This window comes from Rhinoderma darwinii, chromosome 1, assembly GCF_050947455.1.
Source record: "Rhinoderma darwinii isolate aRhiDar2 chromosome 1, aRhiDar2.hap1, whole genome shotgun sequence".
In the NCBI taxonomy this organism is placed as follows: domain Eukaryota; kingdom Metazoa; phylum Chordata; class Amphibia; order Anura; family Rhinodermatidae; genus Rhinoderma; species Rhinoderma darwinii.
In genome coordinates this window covers 272,773,207-272,799,885 of record NC_134687.1, presented here as the reverse complement: position 1 = coordinate 272,799,885, position 26,679 = coordinate 272,773,207, and the positions used below count along the sequence as shown (strand labels likewise).

Sequence of the window (26,679 nt, the reverse complement as noted above, 5' to 3'; positions counted from 1 at the left end):
TTATGCTCATTATCATACGGCACAGGAACACTAAAATACGGAATATTAAAGGGAAGGTGTCATGAATTTATTTCTTTTTTTTATCATATTGCTTTTAATATATTAACATAAATTGTATTTATTTGTGTTCTTGTGTTCTACTTTTTACTTCTCTAGGGGGGCTGCCATTTTTTTTTCATCTCTGTATGTGTCGATTAACGACACATACAGAGATGGAATACGGCACATACATCCCCATAGAGAATGCGAACAGGAGCCGTTTCATTCTCTGAAGCATACACTGTCTGTGTGGGAAAGGCGCAAGTGCCGCTCCCACACAGACCAAAACGAAGCTCATTCACAGAGCGAAATCCGGCGACATTTTCACGTGGACCGGAAGCCACGGCCGGACAGTCAGATGACGACTTCCGGCCGCGGCTTCCAGCCATATGTTCAAGGAAGCGAAGGCGCAAGGAATAGGAGCGGAGGCGGCGGTAATTTATGTTCGTGTTATACTGTGTGATTACCACCGTATCTAATCCTCCTACACTGTGCAGTCGCTCAGAAAATTGTGGCACACAGTGTAGGAGGTTTGAAGATTCAAAGCCCTCCTTTCGCTGGCACTAGCAAGGATTGTGTGAGGGCACTAGAGCGAGTGTGTCTACCCCAAATTTGCAGCATAAAGCAATGAGGTTGCTTTACCACATTGACCATGATGCAATTTTGGTAACTGCTCCCTCTAGTGGCCAGCACATGGAAATTTTATAAATTAGAATCTAATTTATCATATTTCCTGACTTGTAAAAATTGTTTTAAAATTAAAACAATGTGTAATAATAATTGTTTAACTAAAAAAATAAATAACATTCTAGCGACACATTCCCTTTAAAGGTACAGAGCCGACTTATAAGATATTTCTAGGTTACATAAAAATGATTTTTCACCTACTTCCACCAGGTATTGCTGGTTTAATAGGTGAAATTCTGGTGAAAGGTTCCCTTTAAGTTACGTATTTACATGGTGTGGTAAAATGCTGCACTGCACAATAACCACATACCCGAACTAAAGGGCAGAATAGGGAAGAGCTCCAGCAGTCCTTGAATACCTATAGCAGTCAGCAAAACATGCAAATTCAAAGCTGTTACTAAGAAAGGTCACACTTCAAATAAACAATAGAAAAGAATCCAGTGAAAACCCTGTAGGCCGGTGCCTGCAGCACAAAAGGCAGAACGCCAGGCAAGCTGTAGCGGTCGCCACCCTAGAACTGCGCCTTGAACCGATAACCCTGTGACACAGCAGCGTTTTTGCCTCAACCCTTATGGCAGCCAATGGTGAGCTGCAGCTCTGACGTGTTTTCAGCCAATCAGCTACCAGCTCTCAGTTTGACTCGTCCGCTTAGCTAGATAAACTTTACGCTGGGATCGGCCGCTTGAGTCCCCAGAGAAGGGAAGATTTCGAGTGACGTCATACTAACAGTAGCCAGTCGTAAGTCGCTTTGCGCTTGATTGACGACGACGCCAACCAATACCGTGAAGCCGCTGGTATTTCCTGTATAGTAGTTTTTAATATGGCGAAGACTTACGACTATTTGTTCAAACTGCTTCTGATCGGTGACTCTGGAGTCGGGAAGACTTGCGTGCTGTTCAGGTTCTCAGAAGATGCCTTCAACTCCACGTTTATATCCACTATAGGTGAGAGGCGGCTCAAGTCCGGGGAGCAACTAGTGGAAGTGTGAGGGAAATGACAGGGGCAGAGTGCAGAGGCCAGTGACAGAGGGTGTATGATAAACCAATATATGTTGTCATTGTGGTGCACACATAGGGCAGGCTGGCATATGGAGTCGTCTGATCAGTAACTGGGAGGTGATCTGTATGTTACGTGTGTATATCTGTAATATAATCTGTATATAGCGCCAACATATTCCGCGCCTCTGTACGTCATGTCACATCCATAGACAAGCTGATGAGTATGTCTGCACCCTATAGCCCCCAGAATGTGCCATACATAAAACGTGTGTGTGTGTGTGTGTGTGTGTATATATATATATATATATATATATATATATATATCTATCATCTCTGTATTGCTGCCTATCAAGACAAAAAAGTGACATGCAGGACTCTGGCTAAGCTGAGTGAAAAGCCGCCAGGCATATTGATTGTCTGACTAAAGAGTTAATAGATCAAATATACGGCTTTATATTTCCCCTTTAATTGGACAAATCTCATATATCCATCTTCTTTCAAACATTTTAGCGAATGCCATACTATTGAACACTGGGCACAGTAGTGCAAAACGGTTCTGCTCTCCGGTTATATTCTGGCCAAACCTTTCACATGCTGGTTCAGGGAAAGTGCCAAAACCTTCAAATGTATACAATATAACTGTTTAATTTTAGTCCCGAGCAGAGATTTTGGCGACCATGCTGTACGGACGTGTTCATGTTTCCATATTGCGAAGCTGTAGACCTTCTGTATACTCTGAAGATGTGTCGTTTTCTGTATGGGCATGCTTGTGTATACCCCGATAGCAGAATTCTTGCCCGTATTGCAGTGGCACTTTACCACTTTCTGTGATGTATCTGTATAGTGTGATGGCTTACTGACTGCATCACTGAGTTGTCTTCGATCACAGTTTACGTATTTGAACCTCCATTTAGGGGAAAGGGTTTGATCGGTCAAGGATAGGCCCGGAGTGTGAAATCCTTCCATGTCCCTGTTAAAGTGGTTTTCTCACAATTAACATGTTATTAGCTATAGGTGATAAATGTATGATCGCTGGGACCCCATCTCTAGAGCAGGGGTCCTGCACGCATGTGCGCTGCCGCTGTATTCAATGTCTACGGGGCTGTCGGAAACAGCCAAGCGCTGCACTGGGCTGTTTCCTCATTTAGTATAGGAAAGTAAAAGTGCAGCGATGCACATAAACGACATTTTTAGCGATTGAAACAATTTACCACTGATGATATCATTCCTATTGTTAGATCTCTGAAGATCTGCTTTTAATGACCAGTGTCCCAATCGTGAAAAATATCAGGAAATAATGTAATTGTCTTGGTTCTCTACACATTCTCCTTGTTTTAGTGCCAATGAAAACATTTTCAGAGAGTTGTTATGCCAGTGTCCTCCCTCCTTTCCACTTTTCCTTTCTTTTTACAGTACTTCATGTAACCGTTCTGCTTTCATTTCATTGTTTCTTTCATATTTAGATGGCAAATCTTCCATTTGTCACATTCAGGTCCTGCAATAAGGTTATGTTCTCCATAAGATTACCGTACAGTGCTCTGTGTACATCTATTATTCATTCTGGCCTTCAAAAAGGAGAATGACAAAAATAACTGAAGGGCTAGAATCACAATAGAGCAGCGTGCTTTTGAAACACTGTATGCCAGTGACAACCGCATGCAAAATAAAGGAACTTTCCTGTAGTTTTGTCTGTAAGACCCCGTTCACATCTGCGTCTGGTATTCCGTCGTTCTGCTCAGTTAGTGGAGCAGAACAAAATGCCGGAAGCACAGGTTCCGTTGAACAACCAGCGCCTGACAGAACTCATTGACTTTAAAGGGTTCCGTCGTTTTTCTGTCAGGTGTCTGCGGTTTTACCGGAAACAGTAGCGCAGCATGCTGCGATATTGTTTCCTCTATTTGCGGCAGAATCTGCAATCGGGACCTCTAACGGAGTCTCCAGTTCAGATGTAAACAAGGACTTATTAGACAGATTTTAGACCAAACGTAGGCCTTTTTCTAGAGCTACCGGACGACTTTGGTTGCACACCTGTTAGCAATTGTAACTTCCATAGAGAAGTGCAATTTGAATAACGGCACTAGGGCTGGGCGATTTAATCGAATTAATTTGATTAGTTCGCCCTTTCATTAAGGCACAATTCTGATTTTAATCAGAATCGAGGAATCCATATTAGCCCTGACCCTACAGCAGCGGCTTCTCATTATGGCAGGAGGGGTCACTGGAGGAAGAAGCTGCTAGAGCAGCAGTGAGTCCAGCACCAGCAGGCTCTCCGAACTTAAACCCTCCGACCCCCGACCTGTTTAGCATCAGCTTCCACCGACGTCTTCACCTTCCTCTACACACCTACCAGGCCGCCTCACCACACACTGTTGTTGCCAGGCCCTGCACCCATGTACTTCGGGGAAGACTAGAGGATAAGGAACCAGAGGGGAGACACTGGATCGTGCGGCTCTCAGGGGAAAAGGAGAGACCCAGGGAGTAGGAGGACGGTGGAAGAGACACTTCAGCAAGGTAAGTATGAAGGACAAGAAGGGAGACCTCACACCCTGGAGACTGAGATAGAGGCTGTCTAATGTAAAGAGAGGCGAGAGATGGTCTTCGCGTCTCCTGTTTGGATATACAGAGAGGAGAGAGACTGCATTTATATACAAAGAGTAGATACTTTTTTTTTTTTCGCCTGCTTAGTAATTAAAGGAGTTGTCTACTTTTTTTTTTTTTTTAGACAGATTTCTAATATACATGTAATTAAAATTCTGCTCACATACCTTCCTTATATCCGTGCAGTTGTCTGTCTAAAAAGAAAAAATGGTATAGCCCAAAGATTTGTCCATGAAAAAGCACCCATAGGATAACTGAATGGACAGTCCTGTGACCACTGGCATTCAGGTAACACTGTCCAGGTGAATAATAGGTTATTGAGGAGCAGAATTATAAAGTATTTCTACCTACAGCAACATCTCATCATGTCTCTGTCTTTGAGGAGCAGCTCTTACATTCTTCTCGTGTGTGTTTTTGTTTTTTTGTTTTTAAATGTAACCTTCTTAACAACATCACCTAGAGACAGGCGGTTATTTTATAAATCCTCTATAGATAGTGAATCAGTTGTATTCCACCATTAGGCCTATTCACATAGCTCATGTTGCCTCAACACATTGCGGTTGTGTGTGTGTGGTCACATGATGGACGCCATGTTTAGTCATATTCCGTTTTGCCTGTGAAGGATGCCTTACCCAGGACTAATCTTTGGGCTATACCATTCCACTGTGACAGGGGCCTTATGTACTATAAGAAATGTATGTGAGCAGTATTTCTAATAAATGTATATTAGAAAACTGGTATGATTTGCTATTCTACAAATAAGTAAAAAAAAAAAATCAATAAAAACTGGGCAACCTCTATAACCCCTTCCTGGCATTTGTCGTATGGATAAGTCATGGAAAGCTAGTGCTTCCCGCATTTTGCCGTATCCACACGACAAATGGTGGACACCGGCTCAGAAACTGAGTCGGTGCCACCATCCCCGGATGTTAGCTGTATCTTACAGCTGACACCCTGTTGTAATGGCAGGGACCGAAGTTAGCTCCGATCCCCGCCATTAACCTTTTAAATGCAGCGGTCAAAAGTGATCGCTTCATTTAAGGGACTTGTAGCTCATCGGCACTCCAGCAACATGGAGGCCTAATACTGGCCTCCCGGTCTGGCTGCTACGGAAGCCTCCCAGGCCCCGCCCGGTGACTGGGCCTAAAAGGCTTCCGTAGCCGCCGGCAAGATGGCGCCGGCTCAGGAGCTGAGCCGGCATCATCATCAGCAGTGGATGTCCGCTATATGTTACAGCTGACATCCACCTGTTACGACAGGAACAGGGGCTTGCTCCGATTCCTGCCATTAACCCCTTGGATGCAGCAATCAAAAGCGATCGCTGCATCTTAGAGGTTGGCAGTAGATCGGCAGCCCTGCTATGCGATCGCTGGGCTGGTGACTGCTGCTATGGCAACAGTATGCCTAACAATGGCCTCCTGCTCTGCCATTATGGAAGCCGATTAGGCCCCGCACGGAGGCGAAGCCTAATTGGCTTGCTGTCAGTAAATTAGGGTTGTCACGATACCAGAATTTGGACTTTGATACCGATACTTTGTGTAGTATTGCGATACTCTATACCAAAACGATACTCTGCATGTCCTATACTTGTGAGTTTTTTGCGCATCACGCACCCATTGAAGTCAGTGTGCGTGAAAATCTGACCGCACATGGACGTCATCTGTGAGCTGTCCGTGATTCACGCAGCAGTTGCTAAAGAAATGATGAGAAAAAAAACGCCTCCTTCAGTTTTTTTGCAGACGTAAAAAAACGCGTGAGATACGGGTGACATACGCGTGTAAAAAAACGCAGATGCATACCGTACACGGATATCACACGGAACTGCAACGCACGCAAAACTGACACGCTCGTGTGAATAAGGCCTAACACGTCTATGGATTTTTTTTTTTTTTTTACCCCCATTATTATTATTATACCACCTGACTATGCCCCTGATGTACTCTGCCCAGCTTATATGTGCCCCCACATTATAAACAGAAATACTAGTAAACTACTACCAAGCAAAAGCCAATTGGCGCTCCCTCCCTTCTGAGCCCTACAGCGTGCCCAGACAGTAGTTTACTTCCACATATATGGCATCGCCATATCCGGGAGAACCTTTTTAACAATTTTTTGGGTGTGTGTCTCCAGTGGCACAAGCTGGGCACAACATATTTGCCACTGAAATGGCATATCTAGGGAAAAATTAATTTTTACTTTGCACCATCCGCAGCGCAATCGTTTATGGTAAAGAACTGTGGGCACCACATATTGGCATAACTATGTAAAAAAAAATCAAATTTTCACTCTGCAACATCGAGTGCACACTAATTTCTACAAAACACCTGCAGGGTTAAAATGCTCACTACAACCCTAGGTGAATATCTTGAGGGTGTAGTTTCCAAAATGGGGCCCCTATTGGGAGGTTTCCATTGTTTTGGTTCCACAGGGGCTTTGCAAATGGTACATAGCGACCAGAAACCAATCCAGCAAAATCTGTAGTCCAAAAGCCGAATGGCGCTCCTTCCCTTCTGAGCCCTGCTGTGTGCCCAAACAGCAGTTTATGACCACATATGGGGTATTGCCGTACTTGGGAGAAATAGCTTTACAAATGTTGGTTCCTTCTTCCCCCTTTTTTTTTTTTTTTTTTTATATTTGTTGAGAAAGTGAAAAATGTTGAGCTAAAGCTATGTCTTAATGAAGAAAAAGGATTTTTTTTATTTTCACTTCCCAATTCTAATAAACTCTATGAAACGCATGTGGGGTCATAATGCTCACTGTGCCCCTAGATGAATTCCTCAAGGGGTGTAGTTTCCTAAATGGAGTCACTTTTGGGTAGTTTCCACTGTACCGGTACCCTAGGGGCTTTGCAAATGCGTTTGTTAAAAAAAATAATTGTTCTGCTTCACCACATTCTTAGAGCCATAACTTTTTATATTTTTTTTCATCGATTTGAGCGGTGTGAGGGCATATTTTTTTTGCGGGACGAGCTTCAGTTTTTATTTTTCGTACATACAATTTTATTTTTTTTCACTTTTTATCTTTTTTTTTTTTTTTTAGCGCTAAGGTGACCACCAAAAAAACAATTTTTATTTTTTTAAGCCGTTCACCACCGTGCGAGTCAAATCGTGCTATATTGTAATAGTTTGGACTTTTATTGACGCGATACCAATTTTTTTTTATTTTTTACATTGTGCTTTGGGAAAAATAGGAAAAGGTTTTTTTGTTTTTTTTAAATTTTTAATATTTTACTCTCTTGAAAATGTATTTAACTTTTTTTTTTTTTAATGAGTTACAGAAACAGCGTAACTTGCTGAGCTTGGCTGTTTCTGGAACTCGCGACCACCTAACCAGGAAGTGGCCAGGGGACAGCGGAGCCGAGTAAGATAGAACAGGGTTTAGGGGGCCCCGTTCTAGAAATAGATGCGGGTCCCACGTCTATAAATGTCCATGGAAAAACCGTATAAATTCCGCGGTCACTATTGACCGCGGTATTTAACTAGTTAAATGGTCAGGGACAGCGCAATCGCGTTTCCTGGCCTTTAGAGCAGCGTGTCAGCTGTAAAACACATCTGACACCTGCAGTGTATGGAGCGGACTCCGCTCCAAACCTCATCCCCTCCCCTCCCCGCTCCAAACCTCATCCCCTCCCTGCTCCATGAAGTGCCGGGTCCCTTGACTGCCTACTATAAGACGCAGGGACTTTTTAGCAAGGTTTATTCTTACTAAAAAACGCGTCTTCTAGTCCGAAAAATACTGTACATCTTATTGGAAAAAATGTAAATGTTTAATGTTCACGTCCAAATTCTAATAACCTCTATGAAACACCTGTGTGGTCAAAATGCTCACTGCATTGTGTAGTTTCCAAAACGGGGGCTTTTTGGGGGTTTTTTCCTTTGTTTTGGCATCGCAAGACCCCTTCAAACCTGATTTGGTGCCTAAAATATATTCTCATAAAAAGAAGGCCCCAAAATCATCTAGGTACTTCTGAGGCCGCTGCTTCAGCCATTAGGACACTAGGGCCACATGTTGGATATTTCGAAGAAACTGGGCAATAAGTATTGAGTTGCGTTTCTCTGGTAAAACTTTGTGTTAGAGTTTTTTTTAATCAAATATGAATTTCTGCAAAAAAAAATTTAATTTCACCCCCACTTTGCTTTCATTTTTGTGAAACGCCTAAAGGGTTAAGAAACTTTCTAAATGCTGTTTTGAATACCTTGAGGGTGCAGTTTTTAAAATGGGATAACTTATGGGGGTTTGTATTGTATGAGCCTCTCAAAGCCACTTCACAACTGAACTGGACCCTATTAAATAGCCTTTTGAAATTTTCTTGAAAAATGTGAGAAATTGCTGCTAAAGTTCTAAGCCTCGTAACGTCCTAGAAAAATAAAAGGATGTTCAAAAAACGATGCAAACATAAAGTAGACATATGGGGGGTGTTAATTAGCAACAATTTTGTATGGTATAACGGCCTGTCTTACAAGCAGATACATTTTTTCAATTTTTCACAAACTTTTGCTGTTTTTCACAATTAAATACTAAATGTATTGACCAAATTTTACCACGAACTTAAAGTCCACGGTGTCATGAGAAAAATGAGGCTCTGTCTGGAAGGTCAAAAGTGGCTAAAGAGGGAAGGGGTTAAAGAATTACTGTGCATGCATTTCCCTTATCTAAAAAAACCCCACCAAGACACAATTCTTTTACACAAGAGAATTGCTTGCATAGTTCTTCCATAATATATACGGATTATCAGGATTGTCCCTTTTTATAAGTGAGCATGATCACACATAGCACCTGATAATCCGTATATATTATGGGATAGCTCTGCCTGCAATTCTCTTATGTAAAATAATTGTGTCTTGGTAGTTTTTTTAGATAAGGGAAATGCATGCACAATAGTTACTTAATTACTCCTAAAATTAAGAAAATCGTGATTCAAATCAAAAATCGTCCATAGGGTTGAAAAAAATATAAATCCTTGAAAAAAATATAAATCCTTTTGTTTTGTCTTTGATACAATCGCCTGGCTCTAAATGGCACTTTTACAAAACTTTTGATATGTCCGAGACCTATCAGAAGTTTGGATTTGTGGTGGTTTGGGTGCTGAGACCCCCCCACCAGCGCTGTAACAAAGGGGTAGAAGTGCTCTGCACCTTCGGCTGTGATCGGCGCTCCTCATTAGGCTGAAGATGGGCTCACGTAGAACGTCTATGAGCCCATCTTCAACCGAAAGAGGAGTGCCGATCACATTGCAGGGCACTTCTACCCCTTTGATTCACCGATGGTATGTTTTTTTTTATTTTTTCTGGCCAAAATGCATTTAAAATGAAAAATGAAGCAACTTTGCAAATAGTTAAGCATTTCCTATAGTATTGTGTTTACAGCTCCTATTTGATGGTAGCATGGTTTTTATGTCCTTTAGGCCCCATTCACATCACGTTTTGGACCTACGTTTAACATATATGCCTGAAAAAGCTCCCCGACGTATATGTTAAAGTATGTGACAGATGCCTAACATTGACTATTATGGGATACGTTTAACGTATACATCATGACCTACTACAGACATATACGTTAAAGGGATGACCTAATAGTCTATGGATGGCAGATGCCACAGTTGGGTGGTTGGCACCCATAGGCTATTATGGCATCTGGAAAACGTAAACATCATAAGCTATTAACCCCTTAATGACCAAGCTAGTTTGGACCTTCATGACCAAGCCAGATTTGTCAAATCTGGTATGTCTGACTTTTGAATATCCAAGTAATTCTGACATTGTTTTTTCGTCACATGTTGTACTTTATTTTAGTGGTAAAAGTAGACTGATTACAATTTGCGGAAATTAATAAAAAAAAAATAAAAAAATGGAAGATTTTTAACTGCAGTATGTCACATATGTACACACATACTGTACAATTTTTTGTTAAATATATTTATTTCCTTATCTTTACTCTATTTTGGCAGCACTTTTGAAAAAATAAAATAAATTTTCAGCAATTTAGAGAACTTACAAATTGAATAATAATTTTATACATTTTGAAGTACATTTTGTTTTCCTGCACCAAGCCAGGTTTTCAGAGGCTCATAGGTCTCAGGGTATGTGCACACACACTAATTACGTCCGTAATTTGGACGTAATTAGTGTGTGTGCACATACCCTCAGAGTGATGGAAACCCCCACAAATGACCCCATTTAGAAAACTAGACCCCTTAAGGTATTTACCTAGGGGTATAGTAAGTATTTTGACCCCACAGTTTTTTGCTAAATTTAATACATAGCAGGTGAAAAAAAAAATTCACTTTTTTTCATAAAAATATCAGTTTGAAGACAAATTTCTTTGTAAAGCGACCATGAGAATGAAGAAACACACCCCAAAATCTATCACCCTGTTTTCAAAAATACCCACATTGTGGCCCTAATGCGTTGTTTGGACACACGGCAGGGCCCCAAAGGAAGGGAGCACCCGGAGGCTTTCAGGACTCCTATATTTTGCTTGAAAATGTTTTAGGCCCCACTGTACATTTGGAGAAGCTTTGAGCTGCCAGAACGATAGAAACTCCCCATAAACGACCCCATTTAGAAAACTAGACCCCTTAAGGTATTTATCTAGGGGTATAGTTAGCATTTTGACCACACAGGTTTTTCACTAAATATATTGGAATTAGTCTGTAAAAGTTAAAATCTACTTTTTTTCTGAAACATAAAAATTTGTAATATTTACAAGGAATAACGAAGAAAATGCACCCCAACATTTGTATAGCAATGTCTCCCGATTACAACAATACCCCATATGTGGTAATAAACTGCTGTTTGGACCCACAGAAAGGCTCAGAAGGGAAGAAGCGCCATTTGGATTTCTGATTTTGCTGGAATGGTTTTCGGTGCCATGTCGCGTTTGCAAACGCCCTAGAGGGACTAAAACAGTGGAAACCCCCCAAAAGTTACCACATTTTGGAAACTACACCTCTCAAGGAATTTATCTAGGGGTATAGTTGCCATTTTGACCACACAGGTTTTTCGCTAAATATATTGGAATTAGTCTGTAAAAATTAAAATCTACTGTTTTTCTGAAACATAGAAATTTGTAATATTTACAAGGAATAACGAAGAAAATGCACCCCAACATTTGTATAGCAATGTCTCCCGATTACGACAATACACCATATGTGGTAATAAACTGCTGTTTGGGCTCAGAAGGGAAGGAGCGCCTTTTGGATTTCTGATTTTGCTGGAATGGTTTTCGGTGCAATGTCGCATTTGCAATGCACTGCAGGGACCAAAACCGTGGAAACCCACCAAAAGTGACCCCATTTTGGAAAAACCTTCAAGGAATTTTTCTAGGAGTATAATGAGCATTTAGACCCCACGGGTCTTTTGCAGAGTTTAGTAGAATTAGGGCGGGAAAATTAATATCACATTTTTTTCCACTAAAATGTTGAGTTTTCACAAGGGGTAAAGGAGGAAAAAAACAACCATTTCTTATAAAGCCATTTCTCCCGAGTACGGAAATAGCCCACATGTGGTCATATGTTTATTTCATTCGAAATGAATTAACCCTTTCAGGACTGATCCATTTTTTTTTGCTTTCTTATTGTAGATTTTCACTCCCCGCCTTTCAAGAGCCATAACTTTTTTTATTTTTCCATCAATAGAGTGGTGTGAGGGCTTATTTCTTGTGGGAGGAGCTGTAGTTTTTATTGGTACAATTTTTAGGTACATAAAAAGTGATTAAAAAGTTGTATTAAATTTTTTTTTTTTTAGAGCGAAGGTGACAAAAAAAACCAGCGATTTTGGCGGTTTCAATTATTATTTTTTTTTAAGTTGTTCACTGTGCGAATTAAACAATGGTATATTATAATAGTTCAGACTTTTACGGACGTAGCGATACCAATTTTGTTCATTTTTTTTACATTACTTTAGAAGAAAAATGGGAAAAGGTATTTTGTTTTGTTTTTTAACTTTAAAAAAAAAAAAAATTCGCACTACTAATAACTTAAGTTCTTATACACATTTTATTAATCCCCTTAGGGGGACTTGATCCAGCGATCATTGGATCGCAGGTACAATACACTGCAATACTAATGTATTGCAGTATATTGTTACAGGCTTCTGTAACAGAGCGATCGCTGTACCTGTACGTTAGTCCCGGGTGTCAGCTGTAATACACAGCTGACACCCGCAGCGTATGGAGCGGGCTTAGCACGTGAGCCGGCTCCATACATCAACCCCGCACCATGACGGGCAATTAAGTCATAGTGCGCAAAGGGGTTAATGTACAGCGGATCGTTCAAAGTGAAAATTGCAATTTTCCACTGATATGAATTCTTGGTGCATAATATGTTGTGCCCAGTTTGTGCCACAGAAGACAAATACCTTATAAAACGTTAAGCGGGTTCTCTCGGGTATGGTGATGCCATATATGTGGGCACAAACTGCTGCTTGGGCACGCTGCAGGGCTCAGAAGGGAGAGAGCGCCGTTTTGCTTTTGGAGCGCAGATTTTGCTTTGTAGTAGTTTGCGGTTTTGCTGGTATTTCAGTTTATAATGTGCGGGCATATGTAAGCTGTGCGGAGTACATGAGGGTATAATAATGGGGTAAATAAATAATAATTCATAGATATGCGGCCGGTGTCACACTGATAAATGGTGCCCGATCTTATCCGCTTTTGGAACACTCTGCACATTTTGCATCGTCATATTCTGAAAGCCAGAACTTTTTTATTTTTTCACCACCGGAGCCCTGTGAGGGCTTATTTGTTGCGAGACAATCTGTAGTTTTCATTGGTACCATTTTGGGGTACATGCGTTTTTTTTAATCACTTTTTATTCATTTTTTTTACAATCCTGACCAAAAACCAGGAATTCTGACAGGTTTTTTTTTTTTTTTTTTTTTTGGAGCGTTCACCTTACGCTATAAATGAAATTTTTAATTTATTCTGCGAGTTGGTACGATTACAGCGATACCATATGTATATAGGTTTTTTTTTTCCTTTTTTTTTTTAGCGTTTGCACAATAAAATCACTTATTTATAAAAAAAAAATATTTTCTGTGTCACCATATTCTGAGAGCCATAATTTTATTTATTTTTGTCAAAAAAGCTGTGTAAGGGCTTGTTTTTGCGGGACGGATTGAAGTTTTTATTGGTACTATTTTTGGGTACATGCGACTTTTTGATCACTTTTTATTCTTTATTTTGGGAGCGGTGGTGACCAAAAAAATTGCGATTCTGTCGTAGTGTTTTTTATTTATTTTTTTGGGGGGGGGGGGGGTTTCATCGTGCGGGAAAAATAACATAGTTTTATAGTTTGGGTCGTTACGAACGCGGTGATACCAAATATGTGTACTTTTTTTCAACGTGTTCATTTTTTTTCTATAATAAAAGTCTTATTATAGGAAAAAAAAGCATTTGGTGTTTATAGAACTTATAAACTAATTTTTACACTTTTTAAAAAAAACATTTATTACTTATTTTTACTTGTCCCACTAGGGGACTACGAGACTTGCAGCTTTGATCGCTGCTAGAGTACATTACACTACAAATTTAAAATTTAATTTATTTATTTTTTTTTGCCGAAATTCATTTGTAATAAAAAAAAGTCTGTAACATAGAAGGTTTTACGAGAGAAACGCAACTCTATATTTATTGCCCAGGTTCTGTAGTTTTTAGGAACATCCCACATGTGGCCCAAGTGTCCTAATGGACTGAAGCACCGGCCTCCAAAGCAAAAGCGCACCTACAGGATTTTGGGGCCTGCTAATTTTTAGATTATATTTTAGGCACCATGTCGGGTTTAAAGAGGTCTTGTGGTACCAAAACATAGTTTGCACTTTTACCCCCACAGGTATTTTGCTATATTTATTGGAGTTAGTCTACTTTTTTTTTCTGAAAAAACATAGAAAATTGTAATATTTACAAGGAATAAAGAAGAAAATACACCCCAACATTTGTAAAGCATCTTCTCCCAATTACGGAAATACCCCATATGTAGTAATAAACTGCTGTTTTGACACACAGCAGGGCTCAGAAGGGAAGGAGCGCCATTTGGATTTTGGAGTGCAGATTTTGCTGGATTGGTTTTCAGTGCCCTGGAGGGAACAAAACCATGGAGAACCCCCAAAAGTGACCCCATTTGGGAAGCTACACCCCTCAATTAATTTTTCCAGTACATCCCTCATGACAGCACTACAGGAGGTTGCCCTATTGACCTCTGTAGGGACAGGAAGACAGAGGTTAAAAGGCCCCTCCCACCACCCACTTGCCAGTGTTCTTCCTGTCCCCACAGGGTCAGGAGCAGAGAGCGTCGCTCCTGTGTTAGTGCAGGAAAGAAACTCGGGCAGGGGGCAAGATCAGGGGGTCCGTGCACTCCCCGTTCTCTTCCCCCCCTAAAGCCCAGGCTAACACCCCTCAAACGACGGGTCCCTTAGCTCCCTGAGACACCTACCGGAGGAATCCTAGGCAGGGTTCTGGTAGTGTGTGGGGGCTGGGGTTTCCCAAGCAGGCTTCGGCCGGGCCGCGGACCAGGCGAGGACCGGCAGCTCCATAAACGTGGACGCACCGGCAGGGATCCTCGCTGCAGCGCATAGCAAGCCTCAGTCGCCGGCTATGGTGGCTGCACTCCAGGAACACGCTGGACGAATAGCCGACCGGAAATGACGTCGGGCTACTTCCGGTCCGCGGCCATCTTGGAAGGTGGGAAATTCAAAACGCCCGCATTTAAAGGGACACGCACAGGTATGTAGTTAGAGCTGATAACTCTAACTTGGATTATTTTTTTGTGGATTGCATTGCCTGTTACCTGTCGCGGTATGGAACTTCCTCGTCCTGATGGAACCCCAGATATGTCCCAGGGTCACGTGAGTCTCACCCTTGGGGAAGGGTATGACCCCTTATGTATGTACACCATACTTTACCTACCTTCTGTTTTCTCTAGGAAAAAGATTCCTCTCAGAGACAAACTGATAAAAAGAAGGTTAAAAAATGTGCGACTTATGCAAAAAATTTGCCAGAGTCACATAGGAAACAATTGTGTCAGGATTGAATGGCAAAAATACTAAAGGAGGAACAACCAACGTTCATGTCTGAACTTAGGACTATGATTCGTGAAGAAGTGGGTCAGTCAGTAGCCTCCCTCGCCCCTCCGCAAGAAACTCCCTCACACTCCTGGGCAAAAAGACCACAGATTGAAGTGGATCAAAAATATTGCCCTCCTTCTCAGGGGTCTGACTCTGAGCAGGAGTGTTATTACCTATCGGAGGATGAGTTAGAAGAAAGAGAGGAACTCTTGCCTTCAACTTCTTCCACTCAAGAAAAAAAAAATTTCTTCTCTTCCGAGATGTCGGATACCTTAATTCAAGCAATACGGGAAACTATGGATATTCCCGAAGAAGACCAACCACATACCATCCAGGATGAGATGTTTGGAGGTCTAACGGAAAAGAAAACAAGGGTTTTTCTGGTAAACGAAAATCTCAAAAGAATGGTGACAACTGAATGGGAAGATTCAGAAAAAAGGCTCTTCATTTCAAGAGATTTTAAAAACAGACTTCTCTTTGATCAAGAGGACACTAAGCCTTGGGATGAGATCCCAAAAGTAGATGTCCCAGTAGCCAGGGTTGCTAAAAAAAACGCAATCCCATTTGAAGATTCCTCTCAGTTGAGGGACACCTTGGACCGAAAGGCAGACAGACTACTGAAAAGAGCGTGGGAATCTTCCTCTGCCTTGATCTCAACTAATATCGCGGCCACATCAGTAGCAAGAGCAATGTTTATATGGCTAAACCAGCTAGAGACCCATTTGATGATAAAGACATCACGACAAGATCTATTAGAATCTCTACCTTTACTAAAAATGGCAACCGGATTCTTGGTAGACGCTTCAGCAGAATCTATTAGATTTGCCGCCAGGAATGGGGCTCTCTCAAATGCTGCTAGAAGAGCATTTTGGCTCAAAATGTGGTCAGGAGATACGAAGTCCAAGAACAAATTGTGTTCTATCCCGTTTACAGGGTCTCTGATGTTCGGTCCTCTCCTCGATAACATGCTGGAGAGTGCAACAGATAGAAAAAAGGGGTTTCCTGAAGAGAAACCAAAAAAACCCCCTCAGTTTGGAAGATTTCGCCAACAGAGGGATCCTACCTCCCAGAACTACAGCGGGAAAGGGAAGTCCGTTCGCTGGAGTTACCCCAAAGGAAAAAGGGGACGAGGATTTCTCCTTAACCCAAATAATTCATTCCAGCCCTCAAAGCAATGACGCCAAGAGCGTGGGGGGGAAGACTCCTACAATTTTATCCCAAATAGTCGAGAATAACCCAGAACCCCTGGGTTCTAAAGATCATAGAAGAAGGATACAAAATAGAATTTTCCTCCATTCCTCCAGAAAAATTCCTAATAACCCAGTACCAAGCAAAAGATCTTCATCAGATCCTTATCCAGGACGTCCAGAAGCTACTCAAATTGAGAGCCATTTCTCCAGTTACCCACAACGAAATATGCAAAGGCCACAGTTCAAAAATCTTCTTGGTCAAAAAACCAAACTGTTCCTACAGGACAATAATCAACCTGAAGGTCCTAAACAAATGGGTGAAATATCGAAAATTCAAGATGGAGTCTATCAGATCGACTATTCCTCTAATAAGGGAAGAGGCATCAATGTGTACAATCGATTTTAAAGGATGCGTATTATCACGTTCCTATCCACCCCGCGTACCAGAGATTCCTCAGATTCGCAATTCAGGACGGTCCTTCCATTCTCCACTTCCAGTTTGTCTGCCTCCCCTTCGGCCTTTCCTCCGCCCCCAGAATTTTTACAAAAATTATGGCAGAGATCATGGCATTCATAAGAAGTCAAGGTATAGTAATTATCCCATATCTAGACGACTTCTTGTTGACAGCAGATACTCCGGCTATCTTAGTCAGTCATCGGTCACAGGTGCTTTCCCTCCTACAGGAATTGGGATGGATAATCAACTTTCAGAAGTCGAGTCTTCCTCCCCAGAAACAGAAGGTCTTCTTAGGAGTACTGCTGGACTCCTCCCTTCAACATTCCTTCCTCCCAAGAGAGAAACAAATACTCCTACTGGCAGAAGTAAGGAAATTTTGGGGGAAAGACGCCTGTTCCATAAGGGAATGTATGCGGATGTTGGGAATGATGACGTCTTGCATCCAATCTATTCCATGGAGCCAATTTCACTCCAGACCCTTACAGAATCTGATCTTGTCCCAGTGGGATCGAAAACAAAACTCCCTGAATTTAAAAATTCAAATTTCCGAGACTGTGATAGTATCCCTCCTGTGGTGGCTCTGCACAAACAACATAGACAAGGGAGTCCCCTGGAGAACTTCTCCTTATGCAGTGATTACCACAGATGCCAGCAAACACGGCTGGGGGTCAGTAATCCAAGACCAACACTTTCAGGGCACATGGCCTGTTCAAATGAAGATGATGTCCTCAAACTTCAAAGAACTAAGAGCCGTATGGGAGACACTTGTAAGAGCTTCACCCACCATAAAAGGGAAGCATATAAGAATTTTATCGGACAACACGACAGCAGTGTCCTTTCTTCGCCATCAAGGGGGAACAAGACACACTTCTTCAGGCCCTCTCTACACAAATTTTCAGTTTGGTAGAAGAAAATGTCCTATCAGTCTCTGCAGTCCACCTAAAAGGCTCAGAGAACCTATCAGCAGATTTCCTGAGTCGGGAAAAAGTAGACCCTGGAGAATGGTCCCTAAACAGGGAAGTCTTTCTGTCCCTAACCCGAAATTGGGGTTATCCACAAATAGACCTGTTTGTCACGAGAAAAAACACTCAAGTAGAGACCCTAAATCTCAGAGACAACCCATTGGGAGTAGATGCATTGTCCCAACCCTGGGAAATGGATCTGGCCTATGCCTTTCCTCCGTTTCCTCTAATACCAATGGTATTAAGAAAAATCCAGGAAGATTTGACAAAACTCCTCATTATTCTTCCCTATTGGCCAAAAAGAAGTTGGTTTCCAATCGTACAATACCTAGCGTTGGAAGACCCTATCATGCTCCCAGTCAAGGAGAATCTTCTCTCCCAGGGTCCCTTATTCTTTCAGGGAATAGAAACTCTGAAATTGTCAGCCTGGATCCTGAAAGGCAGATCTTGAGGAACCACGGTCTGTCAAATGAGGTAATTTCAACTATCTTATTAAGTCATAAAGAAGTTACCTCTAAAATCTATCAAAAGATTTGGAAGAAATTCTGTTCCTGGCATGGAAACCCAGGACCAGACCCCTTTTCTCCCAACATTGCGAAAATCCTAGATTTTTTACAATCGGGATTCAAAAAAGGACTTGGCCCTAGTACCTTAAAAGTACAGGTTTCAGCATTAGGTAATTTTTTTAACACTCCTCTGGCTGAACATCGGTGGATCAGAAGATTCACCCAAGCGGTCTCTAAACTGAAACCTTCCCTAAAGAAATCAGTTCCTACCTGGGATTTGAATGTGGTGTTAACGTCTCTTTGTGAGCCCCCCTTTGAGCCGCTTGACACAATTTAGTATGCATTTTTTAACTCTAAAAGCTGCATTCTTAGTCGCTATTACTTCAGCAAGAAGGATTGGAGAAATCCAATCTCTGTCAGTCATAGAACCGTACCTAAAAGTACAAGAGGATAAGATCATCCTAAAGCTGGACCCTTCCTTTATTCCAAAGGTATCTACTGCTTTCCATAGAGAACAAGAAATAATTCTACCTTCCTTTTTATCCAGATCCAAAAAACCAACAAGAAGAAAAATTCCATTGCCTGGATGTCAGGCGAACACTTCTTCAGTATCTGGATAGAACCTCCTCCTGGAGACCAGATAAAAATCTATTTGTCCTGTTTGGGGGAAAGAATAGAGGAAAGAAAGCCTCAAAAGGCTCTCTAGCGAGATGGGTAAAAACTACCATACAAGAAGCCTACAAGTCCCAAGGACTATGTGCCCCACAAGGCATCAGAGCCCATTCAACGAGGGCAGTTTCGGCATCCTGGGCAGAAAGAGAAGCCTCTATGGACCAAATCTGCAGAGCTGCCACTTGGTCAAGCCATCATACGTTTTGCAAACATTATAGGCTCGATGTTCTGTCCGATACGGATTTAAGTTTTGGACGGAATGTCCTGCAATCCATAGTCCCACCCTGAGCATTACAATCTGGTATTGCTCCTGTAGTGCTGTCATGAGGGATGTACTGGAAAATAGCAATTCGACCTACCGGTAATTGTATTTCCAGGAATCCATCATGACAGCACCATTACATCCCTCCCTGATTGAATTCTGATTTGTGCATTTAACATGTCAGTTATTATCCCTAGAAATAAAATAGGGTTGCATCCATCCTGGTGTAGTAATTGAAAAACACTGGCAAGTGGGTGGTGGGAGGGGCCTTTTAACCTCTCTGTCTTCCTGTCCCTACAGAGGTCAATAGGGCAACCTCCTGTAGTGCTGTCAAGATGGATTCCTGGAAATACAATTGCCGGTAGGTCTAATTGCTATTTTCTAGGGGTATAGTGAGCATTTATATCACACAGGTTTTTTGCAGAATTTAGTAGAATTAGGCCATGAAAATGAATATCAACACTTTTGTCCACTAAAATGGTGCATTTTTTTCGTTTTCACAAGGGATAAAAAAAAATCGCCCTAAATTTGTAACGCAATCTCTCCCGAGTATGACAATACCCCACGTGGTAATAATTGTTTTTTTAAAATCTAAATTACCGTATTTTTTGGACTACAAAACGCAGTTTTTAGCAAGAATAAATCTTGCTAAAAAGTCTCTGCGTCTTATAGTCAGCAGTCAGGGGACCCAGGCCCCCTGACTGCTCTTTACTTAACCCCTTCCTGACCCGTGATGTTCCTTGCACATCATGGAGAGGGGATGATGTATGGAGTGGGCTCACGCGCTGAGCCCGCTCCATACAGTGCAGGTGTCCGCTTCTGACACACTACACTACACTAACTGTTAGTTGGTTAAATGCCGCGGTCGATAGCGACCGCAGCATTTATATTGGTTTTCCTATGAAGGACATTTATGACATATTCACAGGATATGTCATAAATGTCAGATAGATGTGGGTCCCACCTCTGGGACCCGCATCTATCTCTAGAACGGGGCCCCCTAAGCCACGTTCTATGTTACCCGGCTCCGCTGTCTTCCGGCCACTTCACTTCCTGGTTACATGGTAGAGTTACCAAAACAACGTAACTCGCTGAGCTACGCTATTTCCGCAACTCCCATAGAACTGAATAGTAGTTACGGAAACAGCATAGCATGCTACGCTGCTTCTATAACTGCCATTCACTACTATGGAAGTTACGGAAATGGCGTAGCTCAGCGAGTTTTACTCTGTTTCCGTAACTCATCCATGTATTGCAGTGTATTGTACCAGCGATCATTAGATCTCTGGTACAAGTCCCCTAGGGGAACTAATAAAATGTGTTTAAAAAAAGAAAAAAAAAAGTTTAACCCCTTCCCGCTCCTTGACGTACTATTACGTCATGGCAGCTGTATCGTTCGCGCTCCATGCCGTAATAGTACGTCTCGGGAGTAACGGCCGTTTCGGCCGTCCTCCCGACACATACAGGAGCTGTGACGCTGCTGTCTTGTTCAGCAGCTGTCACAGCTCCTACAGCGGGGACCGATCGCTGTGTCCCCGCTGATTAACCCCTTAAAAGCCGCGTTCTATAGAGATCGCGGCTTTTTAGGGGTTAAGCTGCCATTGCCGGCCTGCTACGCGATAGCGGCCGGCGATGGTGACTATGGCAACCGGACACCAAACAATGGCGTCCGGCTATGCCATAGACGTAAGCCTAGTGGGTCCTGACAACGTCAGGACCCACTATGCTTGCTGTCAGTGAGTAGCTGACAGTTCTAATACACTGCACTACGCATGTAGTGCAGTGTATTAGAATAGCGATCAGGGCCTCCTGCCCTCATGTCCCCTAGTGGGACAAAGTAATAAAGTAAAAAAAAAGTTAAAAAAAGATGTGTAAAAATAAGAAAATAAAAGATTTAAAAGTAATAAAAGTAAAAATCCCCCTTTTTCCCTTATCAGTCCTTTATTATTAATAAAAATATATAAACAAATAAACTATACACAATTGGTATCGCCGCGTCCGTAACGGCCTGAACTACAAAATTATTTCATTATTTATCCCGCACGGTGAACGCCGTAAAATAAAATAATAATAAACCGAACCACAATCACAATTCTTTGGTCACTTCACCTCCCAAAAAATTTAATAAAAAGAGATCAAAAAGTCGCATTTACCTAAAAATGGTACTGATCGAAACTACAGTTCGTTACGCAAAAAATAAGTCCTCGCACGGCTTTATTGATTGAAAAATAAAAACGTTATGGCTCTTAGAATATGGTAACACAAAAAGTGAATGATTGTTTACAAAACGTATTTTATTGTGCAAACGCCATAAGACATAAAAAAAAAACTATAAACATCTGGTATCGCCGTAATCGTATCGCCCCGCAGAATAAAGTGAATATGTCATTTATAGCGCACGGTGAACGCTGTGAAAAAAAAACAATAGTACAATTGCTGTTTTTTAGTCACCGCGCCACTTAAAATAGAATAAAAACTGATTAAAAAGCCGCATGCACCCCAAGAAAACTACAATGCATTCCTCAAGGGGTCTAGTTTCCAAATTGGGGTCACTTTTGGGGGGTTCCCAATGTTTGGGCACCACAAGACCTCTTCAAACCGGACATGGTGCCTAATAAAAAAGAGGCTTCAAAATCCACTGGGTGCTCCTTTGCTTCGGAGGCCGGCGCTTCAGTCCATTACTGCACTAGGGCCACATGTGGGATATTTCTCAAAACTGCAGAATCTGGGCAATACGTATTAATTTGCGTTTCACTGATAAATCCTTTTGTGTTATAAAAAAAATGGTATAAAGAGGATTTTCTGACCAAAAAAAAATTTACATTTCACCTCTACTTTGCTCTAAATTTTTGTGAAACACCTAAAGGGTTCATAAACTTTCTACATGCTGTTGTGAATACTTTGAGGGGTCTAGTTTCTAAAATGGGGTATTTGATAGGGGTTTCTAATATATGGGCCTCTCAAAGCAACTTCAGAACTGAACTGGAACCTAAAAAAATAAATAAATGAGGCAATACTTCGCTTCTTACATTATACTGATAATGAGCCGTGCCCACCCCGAGATGGCCCCAGTTTTGACAGTTTGTATAAACGGAGACCCCTATTAGACCGTTCCAGTGCCCGGTTTTCCCAAGCATACACCCCCGAGAAGTGTATTTCTATTGATGAGTCCCTGGTACATTTTAAAGGGAGGGTTCAATTCCGCGAGTACCTACCGGGTAAGAGGGCAAGGTATGGCGTGAAGATGTATAAGCTGTGAGAGTGCATCAGGGTATACCTACAGGTTTAGGATATATGAAGGAAAGGCCACCCCCAAACCAGACTGCATCCTGGACTACAATAGGTACATGGGAGGGATGGACTTGTAAGATCAAGCCCTGAAGCCCTACAGCGCCATGCGGTGTGGTATAAGAAGCTGGCCGGTCACATCATACAGATGGCATTGTACAATGCGTACATGCTAAGTCGATGTGCAGGCCAGACGGGAACTTTCCTGGAATTTCAAGAGGTGATTATCAAGAACCTAATCTTTAGGGACCAAGAAGGGGGGGGCACCCAGTACTTCTGGAAGCGAGCCCACACGCATCGTACCAGGGCAACACTTTCCAGGAGAAGTTCCCCAAACTGGCAAGAAGGGAAAAAGTCAAAAGAGGTGCAAAGTCTGCTATAAGAGGGCGATAAGGGATGACACAATATATCAATGTGACACGTGTCCCGAATAACCAGAGCTCTGTATGAAAGAGTGTTTTAAAATTTATCATACATCCCTTGGTTTATAATTTACCCCAATTTTACTTACCCTGATGCACTCCACACAGCTTATCCCCCTCGTCTTTCCCCTCTGGGCCCTGCTGTGTGTCCAGGCAGCTGATAACAGCCACATGTAGGGTATTGCCATACCCGGGAGAACCCACATTACAGTTTATGGGGTGTAGGTCTCCGGTCAAAATGCTCACTACACCTCTAGATGAATTCCTTAAGGGTGTAGTTTTTAAAACGGGGTCACTTCTTGCGGGTTTCAACTGTACTGGTACCTCAGGGGCTTCTGCATACATGACTTCGCACTAGAAAATCCCCAGTAGGCCAAATGGTGGTCCTTTCCTTCTGAGCCCTCCCATGGGCCCAAACGGCAGTTTATCACCACAAATGGGGTATTTCCGCACTCAGGACAAATTGGGCAACAAAATTGAGTATTTTATTTCTTGTGAAAATAAGAATTTTTGAGCTAAAATGACATATATTTTTTCCAATAATATATATTTTTTTTAATTCCCAGCCCAATTCAAATAAGTTCTGTGAAGAAACTATGGAGTCTAAATGGTCACATTACCCATAAATGAATTCCTTGAGGGGTGCAGTTTCCAAAATGGGGTCACTTCTGGTGGGTTTCCATTGCTTTGATACCACTGGGGCTCTGCAAATGCGGCATGGCACCCGAAAACCAAACCAGCAAAATCTGTACTCCAAAGAACACACTGCGCTCCTTCCCTTCTGAGGCCTCCCATGGGCCCAAACTGCAGTTTATCACCACAAATGGGGTATTTTGTTCCCTGTGAAAATAGTAAATTTTGATCACAAATGACATTTTATTGGAAAAAATGAAATTTTTTTCATTTCAGAGCCCAATTCAAATACGTGCTGTGAAAAAACTGTGCGGTCAAAATGGTAACAACAACCCTAAATGAATTCCTTGAGGGGTGTAGTTTCCAAAATGGGGTCACTATTGGGGGATTCCTACTGTTTTGACACCTCAACACCTCTTCAAACCTGGCATGCTGCCTAAAATATATTCTAATAAAAAAGAGGACTCAAAATGCACTAGGTGCTTCTTTGCTTCTAGGGCTTTTGTTTTAGTCCACGAGCGCAGTAGGGCCACATGTGGGACATTTCTAAAAACTGCAGAATCTGGACAATACGTGTTTAGTAGTGTTTCTCTGGTAAAACCTTCTGTGTTACAGAAAAAAAAAAAGAAAAATAAAAGAGTGTTAAAAAAATGATGCCAATCTAAAGTAGACATATGGGAAATGTGAACTAGTAACTATTTTGGGTGGTATAACCGTCTGTTTTACAAGCAGATGCATTTAAATTCTGAAAAATGCAATTTTTTCAAAATTTTCTCTAAATTTTGCAATTTTTCACCAATAAACACTGAATATATCGACCAAATTTTACCACGAACATGAAGCCCAATGTGTCACGAGAAAACAATCTCAGAATCGCTTGGGTAGGTTTAAGCATTCCGACGTTATTACCACATAAAGTGAAATATGTCAGATTTGAAAAATGGGCTCTGAGCCTTAAGGCCAAAACTAGGCTGCGTCCTTAAGGGGTTAAATAAATTTTCAGGTGTGTAAAAAAAAAAAAAAGACGGTCTGGCTTCTTCTCTATGCCTTTAATTCTATCTCCCCTGCAGTCTTGTTCCCCACGGGTTCCACCTTGGCACATATTACGGTCATCCCTAAACCGGGTAAGGACCCGCAGCTCTGCTCCAGCTATCGTCCCATCTCCTTACTCAACGTGGATTTAAATATCTACGCCAAACTGCTTGCTAACAGACTAAATAAGCACCTTCCCCATTTAATTCATCCGGATCAGGTGAGCTTTGTACCTGGCCGGGAGGCGCGTGATAATACCCTGAAAACCCTAGACATTATTCATCATGCCCAGTCCCATCACATCCCTCTCATGATCCTGTCCCTGGATGCCGAAAAGGCATTCGATAGAATATCCTGGCCCGCCCTTCACCAGACTCCAACAAACAGGTCTCGGTCCTTCCATTATAGGTAAAATTATGGCCCTCTATCATTGCCCATTTGCCCAAATAAAAATAAACTGCTCCCTCTCTGCGCCCTTTGCTATTTATAATGGTACCAGACAGGGTTGCCCTCTCTCCCCATTACTGTACGTCCTCGTCATGGAACATCTCATGGCCTCCATCCGTGGCAGCTCGGATATGAAGGGTATTCTCATAGGTGGGACGGAATAGAAGTGCTCCGCATTTGCTGATGACCTTTTGGTCTATCTTACGATCCCGCATGTATCTCTCCCATCGTTTATGTCCGAGCTGTCCCGTTTTGGATCATGGTCCAACTTTAAGATTAACTTCTCCAAGTCCGAGGATTTGAATGTGTCTCTTCCGCCCTCGACACTGTCACTCCTCAAAAGTAATTTCCCGGTTTCCTGGCCTTCTAGGGGTATAACGTATTTGGGAGTGCGTATAAGTTCTGACCTCGCCCAACTGTTTACTAATAACTTTACTAGGCAAATTCTGCACTCATGGCATAAACAGGAATTCTCCTTGTTTGGCCGTATTAATATCATTAAAATGTCACTAATCCCCTAGTTGCTGTATCTCCTTCAGACTGTCCCCATCTCTATTCCCTCTTCTTATTGGCTGCGTATCCAACAGTGCTTTGGATCCTTCATATGGCCAACGAGTCGCCCTCGCCTGAGTAGGAAAATTCTTACTCGCTCCAGGGATGCTGGTGGGGTTGGTCTGCCGGACTGTCGTCTTTATTATTTGGCGTCGACTCATACTCGTGTTCTCGACTTTTTTCATAATCGTGATTCTAAACTCTGGGTTCAATTAGCCCAGAGGCTCTGTGCCCGTACCCTCTCTACCTTGCCATGGGTCCTGCCTGGGAACAGACCGAGACCTGACTCCTTTGTTGTTTTTCATACCCTCCTGGCGTTACGCTCTTCTGGGAAAGGGGGTTCGCTCGTGGAGGGGGTTCCTGCTGGGGAGGCACGTCTCTCCTCCTTGGGCAGTTCTTCCACTAATCCCATGTATTTCACTCAGGTCCTATCCAATTCTTCTTTGCTCCCTTTAACTACTATCTGCCTGGCTGAAACGCCCTCCCCCTGTCACATATTTCAATACGCCCAGTTAAAACATTTCTATAGTACTACTAAACGCCAGGCTCACCTTCATCGCCCACTTACGGACTTTGAGAGTTTGTGTGTTTCCACCCGGCCCCCTGCCCATGCAATCTCCACACTCTATAAATTACTCCTAATCCAGCGATCCCCTCACCTCCCATCCTTCTGTAAGGCTTTGGAGGCTGAATTGAACATGACATTTACTGACTCACAGTGGAGGCGATATTTTCACCTGTCTCAAAGCCTCGATTGCCATATGAGCCCAGGAAACCAGCTACAAAATTCTCTAGGTGGTATCGGATCCCTTCTGCCCTACATAAATGGTACCCATCCGTACCTGACACATGTTGGCGCTGTGGGGCGGCGGGGAGC

At 42.3% G+C, this 26,679-nt stretch overlaps 1 protein-coding gene across 1 annotated transcript in view; it reads left to right on the top strand.

Annotated features, from left to right (window-relative positions):
• Window positions 1-1,388: 1,388 nt before the first annotated feature.
• Window positions 1,389-26,679, top strand: part of RAB8A (RAB8A, member RAS oncogene family) — a 54,087-nt gene continuing 28,796 nt past the window's right edge. Inside the window, exon 1 of the mRNA XM_075850524.1 lies at window positions 1,389-1,670. Coding sequence (XP_075706639.1) covers window positions 1,547-1,670 — 124 coding nt within the window. The 5' untranslated portion in view covers window positions 1,389-1,546. The remainder of the gene's footprint in view (window positions 1,671-26,679) is intronic.